The sequence below is a fragment of the Littorina saxatilis genome, linkage group LG15 (assembly GCF_037325665.1).
Source record: "Littorina saxatilis isolate snail1 linkage group LG15, US_GU_Lsax_2.0, whole genome shotgun sequence".
NCBI lineage: Eukaryota > Metazoa > Mollusca > Gastropoda > Littorinimorpha > Littorinidae > Littorina > Littorina saxatilis.
This window is the reverse complement of record NC_090259.1, coordinates 18,619,369-18,637,524: the sequence shown is the minus strand read 5'-3', so window position 1 is coordinate 18,637,524 and position 18,156 is coordinate 18,619,369. Positions and strand designations below refer to the sequence as shown.

Below are 18,156 nucleotides of genomic sequence, written 5' to 3'. Positions count from 1 at the left end.
GTGTGTGATGGACTTCCGATGTTATGTTACATGTTTGTTTTAGAAGGATCAAGGCAGATTTTATTTAGTTTGAGTTTGTGTGCATGTTACGTGATGGACTTTACAGAGCTGCTAACTGTTCCGCTTTCAGCGTAGCATGCTATATCAAAGCAGAAATTGCCACGCTGTTAGTGTTATGCTCCAACAAACAATAACAAACATGCAACAGAGTCCTGGTACTCATTTCTGCTTCCCATTCTGCGTCTGCTGCGGTCAGAATAGGGGTCAGAAAAGATGTTGTCCAGCCTGAAAAGTGGCACTGCAGACATTCTCTAATGGACATATGTTTTTGCTGTTGTTTCCTGGTCAAAATCAAGTTAATAAAATGTATGTTCTTGTTTGAAAATTATTATAAACGTGGATGTGTGTTGAATTTCAGACAATGAAATTAGCACCATTTGCTACGGTTAAAATTCTAAATTGATACACTTGAAGCTTTACATAGGTTGGCAGCTCTGCCTTAAGATGTCATAAATGTTACTTGTTTGTGTGCTTGTTTTGTGTGAACAGTACACCCCCGGAAAAAGACAGCAGGAAAACAAACCTCGGAAGCAGGGGAGAACTCGGACATACTGAGGATTTTGGCCATATGTGAATGAACACACATTAATTCTGTCATTCTAACATTTTGTGCTTTAACTTTTAGTGTGTTGTGAAGGGATTTGATACAGAATACATACCCATTTATAATAAATAATAATAATAACGGGCATTTATAAAGCGCCTTATCAGAAGTTCAAAGCGCGTGACAACAATACATGTTTACAAAATTCATACAATCACTGTCAGATTCAAACAACACATCATGCACATCTCACATCCCCAGACTCTATGCTAAGGAACTATCCGTAATGTTGTTGGAACAAGACCCTTTTGTCCATCGTGGGATCTTTAACGTGCACACCCCAATGTAGTGTACACGAAGGGACCTTGGTTTTTCGTCTCATCCGAAAGACTAGCACTTGAACCCACCACCTAGGTTAGGAAAGGGGGGAGAAAATTGCTAACGCCCTGACCCAGGGTCGAACTCGCAACCTCTCGCTTCCGAGGGCAAGTGCGTTACCACTCGGCCACCCAGTCCACAGTCGGGGAACATGTAAAATAGGTTACAGAGCCTGAGCTAACTCAACTTCTTCAGTCACTCACTCAGTAATTGGTTTGTCTCAACATCAGGTTTCAAATGCCAGTAGAGATTTACCACAACACTGAAAGACAAACATGATAAAAAAAAAATTAAAAAATTTACTTGGATAATGAACCTTTGTGACACAAGATGTGATCAACTAAAAAAAAAAGTCTTTTGGAGTGTTGTGTTTTTTACCCCGCCATTTAGGCAGCCATACACCGTTTTCGGAGGAAGCATGCTGGGTATTTTCGTGTTTCTATAACCATATGAACTTCAAATTAAGCAAAATATAGCCAGTAGAAAAGAACCAACAAAATGTGTTTTTAAAAGATAGTGACGACAGCACTAATTATAAAACATCCACACAGAAAAATAGAAAATAATCAGCAGTGCGTTCCACACAAAAATTCAATCAGAACAAAATCCCCTCTCTGGGCAGGGATGTAGCTCAGTCGGTAGCACGCTGGATTTGTATCCAGTTGTCCGCTGTCAGCGTAAGTTCGTCCCCACGTTCGGCGAGAGATTTATTTCTCAGAGTCAACTTTGTGTGCAGACTCTCCCCGGTATCCAAACACCCCCGTGTGTACACGCAAGCACAAGACCAAGTGCGCAACGAAAAAGATCCTGTAAACCATGGTTCTTTTCTACTGGCTATATTTTGCTTAATTTGAACTGAGGGGCTGTGAGCTTTTTTAGAATTTAGGAAATTGTAATTTTTTACCGTTTCTCGATCTTTTTTTTTCTTTTTATTCTTGATTACTATGCAGTCATGTACTCAGCGCTGATTCAATTCCCTTTCAGGATCAGGTGTCTTGCTCTTTAAACGCTTGCAGTTCAGAAACAGTTTACTATTCGTAACTTTGCCTATCTTCGGCTTGATTTTCTGTATACACATTTTTTGGTTTATTCTCTGCCTAATGGTGTAGTGACAGAAGTAGTTGTGACAACTTCTTCTGCTTCTGCTTCTTCTTCTTCTTCTTCGTCGTCGTTCATGGGCTAAAATTCCCACGTTCACTCATGGTTTTGCAGGAGTGAGTTTTTAATTACGTGAATGACCGTTTTTACTGTGTTTACTAGACAGGTGCAGCTGCTTTTACAGATACAAGAAGTACTAGAATAAAAAAATAAAATTATGACCAACGAACATCACGAAGAATACTGAGATGGATGTACCTGACTTTCCGAACTGCAATAGTTAACACCCTTGTTACTGAACAACATTGAGGTAAAAATGTTAAACGAGAAAGCCAAAAGATCAAAAATCAGTAGCAATCAGATGAAGATTGATGTTCTTCATTTATTTTCTTGTTATTAGTACAGTGGAACCCCCAATTTAAGACTTCCTCCCTTTTAAAACCTTACTTTTTACATTTAGTCAAGTTTTGACTAAAGGTTTTAACATGGAGGGGGAATCGAGACGAGGGTCGTGATGTGTGTGTGTGTGTGTGTCTGTGTGTGTGTGTGTGTGTGTAGAGCGATTCAGAGTAAACTACTGGACCGATCTTTGTGAAATTTGACAGAGTTCCTGGGTATGATATCCCCAGACATTTTTTTTGTTTTTTTCGATAAATGTCGTTTATGACGTCATATCTGGCTTTTTGTAAAAGTTGAGGCGGCACTGTCACACCCTCAATTTTCAATCAAATTGATTGAAATTTTGGCCAAGCAATCTTCGACGAAGGCCGGACTTCGGTATTGCATTTCAGGATGGAGGCTTACAAATTAATTAATGACTTTGGTCATTCAAAATCTGAAAATTGTAATTAAAATTATTTTTTTATAAAACGATCCAAAATTACTTTTATTTTATTCTTCATCATGTTCTGATTCCAAAAACATATAAATATGTTATATTCGGATTACAAACAAGCTCTGAAAATTAAGAATATGAAAATTATGATTAAAAATAATTTTCCGAAATCACTTTAAAATAATTTCATCTTATTCCTTGTCGGTCCCTGATTCCAAAAACATATAGATATGATATGTTTGGATTAAAAACAAACTTAGTAAGCTAAAAAGAATAGACATACAGAAAAGCGTGTTATCCTGCTCAGTGCGACCACTACCGCACTATTCTGCATGGCTTGTCGATTTCACTGCCTTTGCCACGAGCGGTGGACTGACGAAACTACGAGTATGTGGTCTTGGTGAAAAAAGCAGTGCGTTCAGTTTCATTTTGTAGTGATCGACAGCTTGACTAAATGTTGTTATTTGGCCTTACGCGACTTGTTTAGATTTTCTGTTCATTGCCTCTGTAAATTTACCTCCACTTTAAGACTCCCTCCTTTTTAAGACCTGATTTTCTCAGATTTTTGAAGGTCTTAAAAGGGGAGTTCCACTGTATTGTGCCTTGTGGTTGTGCCTGATTTTTGTCTTACTTTTTTCAGAGTGGCCAATGTGAAAGAGAACACCATTTGTTCCTTGTTCTCAGCAGCTCAGCATGTAAGTTTTAACAATTAATGCTTTGTGGTATCAGGGGTGGGGGTGGTGGGGGGGTGGGTGTCAATGGTAAAGTGAGAGAACAGTGTGCATGCAAGCGTGAGTGTTTGAAATTTTTTTTTTTTCGAGGGTAACAAGAATTAGCATAGTCTCCATAGATAATTATGCTTTTTTTGCATCTGGCCCTCGCCCTAAAGAGGGACTGATCTACTACTACAACTGCTACTAAAAACTCATCACATGACTACATGATTATAATGGTAAGAAAAACAAAAAAATCAACAACATAAGTTTATGTACGTGAAGCGCATTATATTGAAACATTGTAATTCAAAATGAAGTGTTCAAGATTAGGTGCAAAGCACTAAAATATAGAGCAACAGAAATGCAAATTCAGCATACTTTGCAACGATACATTAGCTCAGCAAAACAATGGACACAGAGCAAAATCATCACAAATTTGTCAAATCTAAACGATAATTAGAAAATGAGCAACTGTATCCGAAGGGAACATATTACCAATCAGAATTATTTGCTTATTCATTTAATAAAATGGGATGTATATTTGCTTCTAATATGTTTGTGTGAGTGTGCGCTTCATACTGTCGGCTAATGTTACAGAACTATACGTGTGGGTACTTGCTTTCAGGGTGCAGATTTTGTGGAGTTTGACGTGCTTTTAACCAAGGATCGTGTGCCTGTCATCTACCATGACTTCAGTATATGTCTGTCTACGGCAAAAAAGGTTGGTCACATGCAGCTCTTACTTTCACATCCTCTTATTGTTTCTGCTTTAGCTCATTGTGTTCTGTTACTTGGCTCATAAGCTTACCGTATGAAAGATGCCAGGTAAATGTCAGAGACGCTTATCGCTCTTGATGACACATGATATCAATCACTGCTAACAGTCGATGCATTAAATTTATGGAGAATTTATCAGGTAGGACAATATCCTCTGATCTGTGATTTTGAGAGGAAAGCAACTGTCTGGGGGGGAGGGGGGGGGAGGGGGGGAGAGGGAGGGGGGGGGTATGGTTATAATCCTGGACGCCAGTTGGGGTGGGTGGAAGGTTTCCTCTTTTTTGAGCTTAGGAGAGTCCCACCCCTGATGCATGTCTTAGAATTTGACTTGTGTGTGTATAAGAGTTGATATGCTTGAGTGTATCATAATAATGACAGTTTATATAGTTCGAAACCACAATCTATGCCCTCCACGCTTAACGTATTAAGTATGTATAAGAACATACTATTTAACATACCATCATATACATATATACATTTAAACAAAATAATGTAACAATAAAATAGAAGTGTGTGTGTGTGTTGTCCAGGCTGGCAATGACAAGGAGCTGCTAGAAGTGGCGGTCAAGGACCTGTGTCTCAGCAATCTGCAACACCTCAAGGTAGCCTTCATCTTCCAGTCTAGCTTCCACTGTATATATATCTTCCCTTTACTTGGCTCACAGTGCTTTGGGGCAGAGTGTAACTTTACTGGGTTGTATTCCATTCAGTTTAGCATTACTGTGTGTAAGCTTATATACAGGGGTGATGACAGACGTTTTTATTCTCAAAACTTTCTGGTACAGTGGTACCTCTCTATAACGACTTTGAAAATGTAACCGAAATTCGGTCGTATTATGGAGGGGTCGTATTATGGAGGATGGTTTTGTTATGTCCGGGTCCGTCAATGATCCGGAATGACATTGGCGTTTTGATTGATTCCGCCCACAAAGTAATGTTATTCTTTCCTTAAACGATTATGGTAACCTGTTTTCTGATTCAATTAATTACCCACACAGTTTTCTTGCTTGTTTAATCAAGCCCCGTAACTACTCGTGGGTTTAGGTTTGAAATAAACAAACTGAGGTCAAACGAAAGCATGCGGTCCTAAAACATGCACATCGATTTCGATACCAGCTACTAATCATAAGTCATACGATACCCAGCAACGATTTGGTTGAAAACAAAGAAAAGTGTCCCAAACGCAAGGAACAAAACGAATAAGAACCGCGGCAGTGTGTTGAAACTGATGTAAAATTGTTGCCAAAAGCGTCAGTTTTCACGATGAAACTTGACTCACTCATTCAACTTGGGGACAACTGCACTACGGACTGTCCACAGAGTTGAGTAATTTAGGACACGTACTCCACTACTCACCTTCAAACTTCACTGACGGGATTCTGAGAAGAATTTATTGATTCAAACGAACGCGTGGTTGTATATCGCGTCATTCGGTCACGGATCGGGGAAAACCAAGAACTATTTCAGATTTCAAAACCCATGTTCGTCGGCCGTCAATGTTACACACGCTTTGCATACGTACATCGCAAAATGACATGACGTCACCACAACTTTCGGTTTTGGTTCGATGATCAGATTGCTTTCATAACGTTTCTGTAACTTTGCGTGTTTAAAAGGTAGGAGTTACTGCACAGTTCTTTGCAAAATGAAGCAGACATCTGGCGAATGACCTTTATCTATTCAAAATAAAGTAATGACCTGAAATAGAAACGAAAAACCATGGCTTCAGCCGTTAGCGTGCCGAAGTTACTGCACAGTTCTTTGCAAAATGAAGCAGACATCTGGCGAATGACCTTTATCTATTCAAAATAAAGTAATGACCTGAAATAGAAACGAAAAACCATGGCTTCAGCCGTTAGCGTGCCGAAGTGATGTACACGGACAGGATTTTAGCGCGTGTTTGTGTCCGTATCGCTTACTCACTTGACTGCAGATATAAGTCAGAGTAAACCAACCCCGTGATAATTTTGGGAAAAGTCGTTTGGACGGTCCACGTTTGGACGGTCGTATGTCGTATTAGAGAGGGGGACGTAATATGGAGGTGACAAATATTCAGACAAAGAAGGAGAAAAAATCCGTCAGAGAAAAGTCGGTCGTATTATTGAGGGACCCGTAAAAGAGAGGGGTGGTATAGGGAGGTACCACTGTAATTCAGTAACCCTGTCAAAATTATCATGTGCTTCGGAGGGGTTGCAGCCCTGGCAGTAAGGCAAACAGGAACACGCTGATGGGGTGGAAAAAAACAGGGATCGCAGCAAGTAAATTGACTTCACTCTGATGTGTATGTATTGCAGTGACCGCTCAATATAATGCTCTTTTCTTACGAAAATCAGCACACCAGAATCCGCATTTCATTGCGGTACAGCAGTCCCTCTCATGAACGGACACCTTTGGGCCATAGCAAAACTGTCCGTACATTGCAGGTGTCCGGTCACGGGAGGGGTGACCACACCACCCCCTCCCCCATACACTCACACAGAGACACACAAACAACAGGATTGAGTCTATGATAATCACTTCTTGTGGCTACTAAACAATAACAATAAACTCCTAATACTTCTTTAAACGTTCTGTAAAAAGGATTTGTATGAAAAGTGTTGAAAAGAAGAGATAAAATAAATCCTCAAGGCAGTGAACACACTCACCATGCACAGCTGACATACGAAAGCAGCCACACAAACACAGCACAGAGGAGCGTGTGCAGATGCTTTGCAAGAATAAGCTTGAAAACCAGTTTGAATAAATAGCAGCAGATAGAGCTGCATGTCATAATCATGTAATTTATTTTTTTCTTGTCTGGCTTTATTGACTGCATGCCGATCATGTGGCATGGCAGTGACTTTTCACTCTTCAGTCGGAAATACACTGTGCATAACACAGCTCCCATTCTCCCTCACTAATGCCTACCCCAAGCCGTGACAACTGATGCTTGGAAATTGTGTGGAAGAGTACACCTCTCTATTTCTCTCCAATGCTCTTCCTGCTGACATGCAGTGACACCGGACACCCCACAGAGTTTAGCCAGCTAACCCTCCAACCCCCCCCCCCCCCCTTTTCCTCTCTCTCTCCCTCCCTCCAGCCATGTACTGTTGGGGGCTGTGGCCAGAGAGGCCAGCTGCACTGTTCACTCAGAGCAAAACCAGTTGACAGTGTCGTAACTTTTGACAAAGCAAGACAACTGAAGGGTTCATAGATTAGGCAACCGACTCACTGGTCAAGGCTGAGGGGAAACAAGAGTATCTTGTCAATGAAAGAGGTTAGGCCTACACACAGACACACGATGCTGAGAACTGTGGCCGGTTTTTCACTCACTTTCGCTCAGGACCTTCATCGACTGTGGTTTCTGTTGTTTACGTCCAACAGACAAGAATAAAGAGCTCAGTGCAGTTTCATGTTGGCATCTTCGCATGTACTCCACTCCTGACCAAAACTACCCCCCCTCCTCAGTGATGGGTACACGTGCACTCAAGTTATCAGTGACTGTCATCACGCCATTGCGGCTGTGATCTTTGTACCAAGAACCGGACTGCTCTGGTATCGATTTTGTTGTGGTGAAAATTTGACGATGGTCTGTCCGTACATTGGAGGTATGACCTGCTGTTGGGACCGAAAATGAGTGTCCGCGTCCACGTTTTGCAGGTGTCCGTTTAAGGGGGGGCAAATATAGAAGGAAAACACTCCGTGCCGAGCAAATGTGTCCGTACATGTCAGGTGTCCGCTCACGCCGGGGGCCGTACATTGCAGGGACTGCTGTAATAAATTGCTGGCCTCTCTTGATTGCTGACGTGTTTTGCTTGAGGTCACATGTTTTTTGCTTCAGATCACATGAGTTTGGCTTCATGACATGTGAGTGTGAGAAAACACACGTGCTAAGGGATCACTGCAGGCAATAGGATTAAAAATGTTTTGGCTCCAATGTGCATATTTTGAAAGAAAAAGGCATCATATCTAATGGACACTTCATAGCATTGACATCGGAGTGGATTACTCGTTGTGATGGCTGTTTTGTCACCTCGCCAGCGTGTTATTGTTTGCCTTTGGGCGTGACGCCACCCCTAAACTTCTGGCGCCACCACCTTCCGAGGGTGGAGTTTTCTTGGGTGACAAAGGAGCTGATTCCAAATTTCCTTTCTTGGAATCAACTTCGGTTACCTATGTTATGGCTCGCGTGATCGGCAACGATGCCGACCTCACGTTCCATTGTTGACGGCACACGGCAATGCTCCTTCTCCCGCACAGCCGTGGCTTGCTTCGCCGCAACAGAGTTCTCTTAATCTTGTTTCGTCTAACCTTCAACGCAACCCCGTTTTTCTTGCTTGGAAAGACGAATAATCCGATTGCAACTTTCTCACTTCCGCGAGTGCATCTTCCGGTCACGCCGGAATTGGTGAACTTGCGGAAGGATGAATATCAGAAAGATAGGGTTTCGGCTTGGACGGAACAGGGCCTTTTGAGAGTAGAGGAGATCGGTAGATTTCAGTCCTTTCTATGCGTTCTCCTAGAACACATGAGGCCAGAGCTTGGGCCGCTTCTTTGGCGGTTCTGCTATTCTGCTATTCAGCAGGATCACTTACGTTCGCAGAGCGGTGTATTGGACGTCTGAAGATGTCTTTTTAAACTACTATCTGCAGGATATCTCTAGTATCCGCCAGGTTGGTAGTGGTTGCTTACCAGTCATGGTTGCAGCAGGCCGGATTCTTACCTGAAATTAACATGAGTTTCCTGCCACCTTAAGTAGCAATCTGCTTTATATGTGAGTTGGAGTAAGAATATGTTATTTAATCGAAAATTTCAAAAATAAATTTTCATTTCATTAATATACTTACCCAACTCACATAGTAAATACCCTCCCTACCTACCCCGCTATCGTTATTAATGGTTTGAAGGTGGTGTTTTCAGTGGGGAATGATTATACCGGAAGTATGTCCCGCGCATGTGCGGGCTGCCGGTAAGGGGAGGTAACTACTATTACCTTGACAACAAGACTTTGTTTTGGGAGTTACCTCCCCCTGTCACCAGGGTCTGTACTTCAATGTCTAAGCATCAAACTGAAGTTAATTGCTATATATATGTGAGTTGGGTTAGTATATTAATTAAATGAAAATTTATTTTTGAAATTTTCGATTAAATAACATATTCTTACTCCAACTCACATATAAAGCAGATTGCTACTTATAAATGAAAATTTATTTTTGAAATTTTCGATTCTGGTTTTGGTGTGAAAAGAGGATGAGAATAAGCCCCTGCCAGCCCAGCTGTTTCAGCTGGCCAGACCTCCTCTAGCCTTAGCACACCTGGATGTAATTGTTTTCAGTGTTAGTTTTACTGCTACACAAATAATGAACAAGATTAGGAGTGGAATGTGAGAGTGTGTGAATACGATCGGGAATTTTACATCATTTTTACATTTAGTCAAGTTTTGACTAAATGTTTTAACATAGAGGGGGGAATCGAGACGAGGGTCGTGGTGTATGTGTGTGTGTCTGTCTGTCTGTCTGTCTGTCTGTCTGTGTGTGTGTGTAGAGCGATTCAGACTAAACTACTGGGCCGATCTTTATGAAATTTGACATGAGAGTTCCTGGGTTTGATATCCCCGGACGTTTTTTTCTTTTTTTCGATAAATACCTTTGATGACGTCATATCCGGCTTTTTGTAAAAGTTGAGGCGGCACTGTCACACCCTCATTTTTCAATCAAATTGATTGAAATTTTGGCAAAGCAATCTTCAACGAAGCCCGGGGTTTGGTATTGCATTTCAGCTTGGTGGCTTAAAAACTAATGAGTGAGTTTGGTCATTAAAAATCTGAAACTTGTAATTAAAATTATTTTTTTATTAAACGATCCAAAAACAATTTCATCTTATTCTTCATCATTTTCTGATTCCAAAAACATATACATATGTTATATTTGGATTAAAACCAAGCTCTGAAAATTAAAAATATAAAAATTATGATCAAAATTAAATTTCCGAAATCGTTTTAAAAACTATTTCATCTTATTCCTTGTCGGTTCCTGATTCCAAAAACATATAGATATGATATGTTTGGATTGAAAACACGCTCAGAAAGTTAAAACGAAGAGAGGTACAGAAAAGCGTGCTATCCTTCTCAGCGCAACGAATACCCCGCTCTTCTTGTCAATTTCACTGCCTTTGCCATGAGCGGTGGACTGACGATGCTACGAGTATACGGTCTTGCTGCGTTGCATTGCGTTCAGTTTCATTCTGTGAGTTCGACAGCTACTTGACTAAATGTTGTATTTTCGCCTTACGCGACTTGTTTTTTTTCTTCAAAGATTCCCCTTCTATCATACTGCTGCCTTCCTCACGGGATTTCTGATTCAGATAAATCATTGAATTCTGTGGAGCAGATAGTGAAAGGTCCTGTTACCTTTATTGTAGATTTTAATTTTAATTGCCTTCAAGTGATAACTGATACGGTTTGCTTTGTGGAAATATACTGTTCAAAAATAGAAACGCATAGTTGCTACTTGCCAAATTTGTTTTATTTTTCGAAAAAATTAACAGAAAATCCAATATTTAGATTATTTGTTTGAAATTTGGTATGGACACAGTTGAATGCACACACAGTTCATTTGCATCTTCAAATCAATCAGTCAATCAATACGATTGGGTGCCGAGGCTGTCAAGTCAGTAGGGGGCGTGACTGCCTTGAGCAGCAACAACTGCCCGGCACCTTCTGGGCATGGACTGGATCAGATGCCGGATATCTTGCTGTGGGATGGTGTCCCACTCCTCCTGAAGTGCCTGCAATAGATCGCGGTGATTTGCCGGCGCTTCTTCTCGCCTGCGCACACGTCTGTCCAATTCATCCCAGAGGTGTTCTATCGGGTTCATGTCTGGCGACATGGATGGCCAGGGAAGCACCTGGACATGGTGGTCGGTGAGGAACTGGGTGGTGAGTCGTGCTGTGTGCGGGCGAGCGTTGTCCTGCTGGAATATGGCATCCTGGTCAGCCAGAAGAGGAAGGGCGTGTGGGCGCAGAATTTCCTCCACGTATCGCTGGGCAGTTATGCGCCCTTGGACGTGCACCAGGGTGCTCCTTCCAGCGGTATTGATCGCCCCCCACACCATGACGCCTCCACCACCATGAACGGGTGCCTCATCCACACAGTTGGGCGCGTAACGTTCGTTTACTCTCCGGTAGACCCTCCTCCGACCATCATGTCGCTGGAGCAGGAAGTAGGACTCGTCGCTGAACCACACGTGTCTCCAGTGATTCCGGACGGTCCAGCGAAGGTGCTGGTTGCCCCACTGCACTCGGTTCTGGCGATGGCGGCGGGTGAGGACAGCTCCTCTGTGAGGTCTGCGAGCTCTCAAACCAGCTTCATGCAGGCGGTTCCGCACGGTCTGGTCCGATAATCGGTGTGGCCCGGGGAGAGCCTGGACAGAAGATGAGGCCGACAGGAAACGATTCCGGAGGTGGCGGAGCCGTATAAAGCGGTCGTGAGCAGCAGTTGTCGCCCTTGGTCTTCCCGCTCGTGGCAAGTCAGCAACGGAGCCAGTGGCTTGAAACCTGACCCACAGTCTACTGATGGTGCTCTGGGACACGTGGAAGTGCCTGGCGATTGCACTTTGACTTTGGCCTGCTTGTAAACGACCCAATGCAATTTGGCGGTCTTCTCTGCTCATTCGGGCCATCTTTCGTCGCTGAATTGTCTGATTTCTTTGTGGTGAACAATCCGCTTTTATGGGTTTTGGAAGACATGGTGAGAGCTCAATATTCCCCGAGTTTCACGAGATTACACTGAAGCATGACGAGTGGTCATGCCAAATGAGCAATTTTGACATTGTAGCCACTGATAAGGCATGCGTCACATGCAGAGCTCACTTGTGGCAATGGACGAAAGGTCGACGACCAGATAAACATTTTCTGCAGTTTGGTGGATATCCTTGTAGCCATATAACTAAATTAACCAAATATTACAAGCTATGCGTTTCTTTTTTTGAACAGTATAGTTCTGCCGAGAATTTTTTTTTTAATTTTTGTTTAACAAAATGAAACATTCAGTAGATTATTGAACCTTAATCTAACAATCTTGATGGCCGCATAAGACACACATGAGAACAGTAGTAATAATGCAAAGATGAACAGTTATCTTCAGTTTTTGGATTTTTACCCTTGCAAGAAAGAAATATAACCTTTTTTTCAGTAATGATTTTAATTTTGATTTTTGTTAAGCAGTTCTGCCTAGCAAAGTGGTCTAGCTTACAGAGCGAGACATGTTTGATTCCTTGCACATGTTGTCTGTGTTTGCAGCTCTTCCACCGTTCGTCCACTAGTGGAGGCTCTAGTGTCGGTAAGGATCGGTTTGGATCTGGCACAAGCCAAATTAATTTTTGTTTTAATTCCATCCATGCCTACGATAGATCTCATCAGATTTAGTCTTTGTTCAAGTGAGAAATTGTATGTACAGTCAAGCCTGCCCTTGCGACCTCTCGGTAACTACCAATCAATCAATGAGGCTTATATCGCGCATATTCCGTGGGTACAGTTCTAGGCGCTCTGCAGTGATGCCGTGTGAGATGAAATTTTATACGGCCAGTAATTGCAGCCATTTCGGCGCATATTTACCTTTCACGGCCTATTATTCCAAGTCACACGGGTATAGGTAGACAATTATTAACTGTGCCTAAGCAATGTTTGCCAGGAAAGACCCTTTTGTCAATCGTGGGATCTTTAACGTGCACACCCAATGTAGTGTACACGGGGGGGAGTTCGGACACCGAAGAGAGTCTGCACACAAATTTGACTCTGAAATAAATTTCCGCCGAACCTGGGATCGAACTCACGCTGACAGCGGCCAACTGAATACAAATCCAGCGCGCTACCAACTGAGCTATATCCCCGCTAACTACCAGCTGCCCACATTTTTAAGACCGTCCAAATGGATTCCTGAGGGGTCTTTGTTGTTCGGTATAATTCACCTTTTCAATGCCACCTGTCTTTAACGTCCATTTTTTGGGTGTTTCCTTTAACTGTTCTTATAGACAGGTTTGACTGTACATGTACATTTTGAAAGATAGTGACATCTGGTTATCTTCATTTGAATAAGCTGGTATGTTTTTATTTTTGGGGGGCTTCTTTTTATATTTTAACAAATTAAGTCAACATTTGACTAGGTATATATGTATTGTGGCAGACTGAGAATCGTGATGGACTTAGGGGAGGATGTGTGTAGAGTAGTTACCGGAAAACTTTCGGGACAGTTGTTTCTGAAACTTCTCAAGTGAATTCTTGCAGGTAATATGTGATAAGTTCAATGTCATTGCTGATTGATGACGTCATAACCGCCCTTTATCAAAGTTGAGGCTCAGTCCTGTGGTGACTGTATTTTTCAATGAAATAACTTGAATTTTGTATCAAACAATCTTTGATACGATCCGGACTGTGGGATTGCAATTCGGCTTGGAAGCTTACAAATTAATTAGTCAGTTGTTTATGAACATTTTCATTCAATTTAAAATTGCAATAACAGTCGAATATAGAATTGCATTGTGTTTTTTTTTTGTTTCCTGAAAAAAATGGATATATATGTTAATATGTTTACTCTGAGAATATGTTTAAAAATAAAATTGGTTTAGACAAATAGGTCCTTTTGTTCATATGATTCCATTGAGACCAGAGCAAACCTGTCTTGCTCTTCGGGTTTCAGTTAGTCAAGCCTTACAAGTCTCCGTGATGACTGAACCGAGGTTTTCAGTGTCGATCTATTAATTTCAGGCTGACAGATTGACAAAATGTTTGTTAATATCCCACTTCATCACTTGCTTATCTTGCACATATTTTTAAATTTATTTATTTTGCAAATAACACTGGTTATCTGGTCTGTATATATTAGCTAGTCACATTTCAATTCTAGCACTGGTAATTTCCATTCTCAAACTTAATGACCACCAAGATTTTCACACTCTCTGTTTATTAGAGTAAGTCACAGTATTTGTACATCCAGAAAAACGAAAGTCTTGATTTGTTTCTGCACATAAAAAAGCAAGCTCTACGTTTGCAGACTACACCCTGCCTTTGGCTGTTAAAGACTTTCTTTCTTTCTTTCTTTCTTTATTTGGTGTTTAACATCGTTTTCAACCATTCAAGGTTATATCGCGACGGGGAAAGGGGGGAGATGGGATAGGGGAAAGGGGGGAGATGGGATAGAGCCACTTGTTAATTGTTTCTTGTTCACAAAACCACTAATAAAAAAATTGCTCCAGGGGCTTGCAACGTAGTACAATGTATGACCTTACTGGGAGAATGCAAGTTAGTTTCCAGTACAAAGGACTTAACATTTCTTACATACTGCTTGACTAAAATCTTTACAAACATTGACTATATTCTATACAAGAAACACTTAACAAGGGTAAAAGGAGAAACAGAACCGTTAGTCGCCTCTTACGACATGCTGGGTAGCATCGGGTAAATTCTTTCTCGTCCCAACCAATATGGGACTCCCCCTAACCCGCGGGGGGTTGTTAAAGACTAGATCTCATTAATAATGATGATAACTATAAAGATAACATTAAATAGCTTTTCTTAGATTATGCATTAAGTCCCATGCATAGGAAACACCTTGAAAGGGGGGGGGGGGGGGCATTAAATCCAATGCATAGAAAAAAACTTGAAACACTGGGGGGGGGGGGGGTGTTCCCCTTGTAAGACCCCCCAATTTAAGACTCCCTCCTTTTTAAGACCTTGATTTTTTAGATTTTCTGTTCATAACATCTGTAAATTGACCCCCATATTAAGACTCCCTCCTTTTAAAGACCTAATTTTTCTCAGATTTTTGAAGGTCTTAACACTTTTGCGACGGGACACTGATAAATCAGTAACAGCGCTGACACGCCCATGGACGGGACGCGCATTTTTCAGTAACAGCCATACAGGGTACACGACTCGTGATTGCTTCCCGGTTTTTGAAGCTTGCAGTAAATTGAGTTGTTTCCCTTGACACACTTTGCGTGCCCTTCCGCCATATGCAAAATTAGCCTGATTTGTGTGGTTTTTTCGAGGAGAAAAAATGAATCGAAGGCGAGCCTTGTCACGGGAGGAGATTCTCCGGATGTTGGATCTTGAGGACCCTGTAGATCATGATTCCGACGTGTTGTTTTCGCCTCAAGAAAGCGATAATAGCAGTGATATTGAGGAAGAAACAGTCCTGTTCAGTGTTGCTGGTATGAGTCGGCAAACTACACGTGTTAGGGTGGTACTGCATGAATCTTCGAATGTGTAGTTGCAAGGGGGGCGTGGCAGCACTGATAACAATGGATGGCTGGAGCGTCCTAATCCTTTTGGAAATGTTCATAGGTGTACAGTTGGGACTTTGTTGTGAAAATGTGACTTATATTCAATATGGATTACCTTGACATCATTTGGTGAGTGTCACAGTTTTGTTTCATTTGAGTCAGGATGCTGTGAGTGAATGCGGGATTTGCTTGTTTTTTTCTTTGTACTGTCTCCTTATTTCTGTGTAGAATTTTAACAATATTTCAGCGAATTCATAGGTTTTACACCTTGTTTGGTTATAACATTATTTATAATTCTTTCTGTTAAAAAATAACTTTTTAAAAAAGCAGTGGAAAAGAAAACACACACAAAAAAACGTTAAAAAACACAAATTATCCCCCTTTCACCCCCCCTTTGCTAAAACAAATCGCGTGACAAACTTATAAATAGCACGACTGAACTGGGCATCCATTTTTTAATTAGTACAAAAAATTTGGTGGTGATTGGACTTAATTCAAGCTTGCTAGACAGATTTCTTTACAGTTACTGATTTTTGGTAAGTTTCTTGGTGGCAAGCTTGGGCAGGCAGGACGTCAACGCCGTGGCAATGCTAGTCACAATAGTGTTAAAAGGGGGGTTCCCCTGTATTTTCATGGTGGGTGAACAACAATCTGTGTGCTGCCTGTCGGATTCTGACAGCTAGCAGTGTTTGTGTGTTGCCCCTGCTAGAGGTTTCAGAGGACATCACGGAGGAGGACCAGCTGCCGTTCCCCACCTTGCAGCGCTGTCTGCAGAGGGTGGACCAGCACCTAGGCTTCAACATTGAAATCAAGTACCCGCAGAACTTAGAGGTCAGTCAAGGTCAACAGTTATAGCGGTATTTGTGTTTACCCACAGAACTTAGAGGTCAGTCGAGGTCAACAGTTATAAGTGGTATTCGTGTATGTGAGATGTCATAATACTTTCTGATAGAAACAGTGTAGGGTTATTCACCTGTATTTTAGTGTGTTTGTGTGTGTGTGTGTGTGTGCAGTATGCTATTGAACATCGCCGTGAGCTCTGGTGAGAAAGGGCGATTAATAAGTGTTCATTATTTTTTTTATTATTATTAGTGTCGGTGTAAACATCCCAGCAACAACATTGCAATCAAATACCCGCAGAACTTAGAGGTCAGTTAAGGTCAACAAGTTAGAGCTAAGAAGACTTTATTCGTATACACCTGAACTTTGAGTCGCCTTTCTTGCGAGAGATTGTATTCACTGTGGCCGTTTTTGCTGTGGCTGTGTTTAGAATGGAGAATGTGAAATGGAGAACTACTTTGACCTGAACGTGTGCATCGATCGTATTCTGGACGTCATTCTCAAACACGCTGGTGAACGCAAAATCGTCTTCTCCACCTTCCATGCTGACACCTGCATCATGTAAGCTACTTTCCTTTTCTCCTGTTATTTATCTTTTTATTCATATACACTCTTCAAAAGAAGTTAAGAACCATTCATGACAATGTATAAGATCAGATCATAGAATAAAAATTATCAATTCCTGGAACATTTTTAAAAGTAAAGCTTTGAAAATGTACACATTTCCTATATATATATATATATATATAGAAGATAAGGAAAAAAAAAAATCCCTGCGCTTAGAACTGTACCCACGGAATACGCGCGATATAAGCCTCATATTGATTGATTGAAGGAAGAGTAATACCCGGCTTCGCCGAGACAGTGACCTTCTAAAAATGGTAACGGGAATATGGATTGAGCGTTGTGTTCTAAAAATAGTAACGGGAATATGGATTGACGCCACACGAAGGAAGGGAGATAAACGCAAAACACTGGAGAAGATAAGGAAGAGTTACTGGGAATGGATCTGGGAAGATGAACAGAAAAACCAAAATCGGTTCAGCGCTGCGCGCTGAGAGCACGTGTTGAAAATTCTCATCGACCAGGTTGTGTCCGGGGTCTACCTGAATATGCCCACCAAATTTGAAGCAGATCCATCGAGAACTTTGGCCGTGCATTGCGAACACACACACACACACACACACACACACACACACACACACACACACACACACACACACACACACACACAAGTCATATATATATATAGATTATATCATACAGTGGAACCCCCCTTTTAATACCTCCAAACATCTGAGATAATCAAGTCTTAAAATGGAGGTTAATTTACAGAGGTTATGAACAGAAAGTCAGAGAAAACAGGGTCTTAAAAAGGAGGGAGTCTTAGATTGGGGGGTCTTAAAAGGGGGGTTCCACTGTATTTTACATTATAAATGTTTGCTTTATTTAAGTGTGTTTTTTGCGATGCAGGGTGAACCTGAAGCAGAACAAGTACCCGGTGCTGTTCCTGACTAACGGCCCCACCCAGCGCTACACGCCCTACAGCGATTGGCGCTGCACCACCTTCCAGCACGGCATCAGCTTTGCCAAGGCGGAGGGACTCCTGGTGAGCTCACACTACCTGTAATGTAAGGTCCCTCTGATGA

General features: G+C 41.7%; 1 protein-coding gene across 2 annotated transcripts in view; it reads left to right on the top strand.

Moving 5' to 3' along the window:
* Positions 1-18,156, top strand: part of LOC138948736 (putative glycerophosphocholine phosphodiesterase GPCPD1 homolog 2) — a 45,979-nt gene that overhangs the window by 17,444 nt on the left and 10,379 nt on the right. Inside the window, exons 10-17 of one of the 2 annotated variants that reach the window (XM_070320340.1) lie at positions 550-630; positions 3,556-3,610; positions 4,257-4,352; positions 4,939-5,010; positions 12,687-12,726; positions 16,377-16,498; positions 16,938-17,068; positions 17,981-18,116. In XM_070320340.1, the coding sequence (XP_070176441.1) occupies positions 550-630; positions 3,556-3,610; positions 4,257-4,352; positions 4,939-5,010; positions 12,687-12,726; positions 16,377-16,498; positions 16,938-17,068; positions 17,981-18,116 (733 nt within the window). The remainder of the gene's footprint in view (positions 1-549; positions 631-3,555; positions 3,611-4,256; positions 4,353-4,938; positions 5,011-12,686; positions 12,727-16,376; positions 16,499-16,937; positions 17,069-17,980; positions 18,117-18,156) is intronic. The other variant, XM_070320341.1, reaches the window with a different exon arrangement.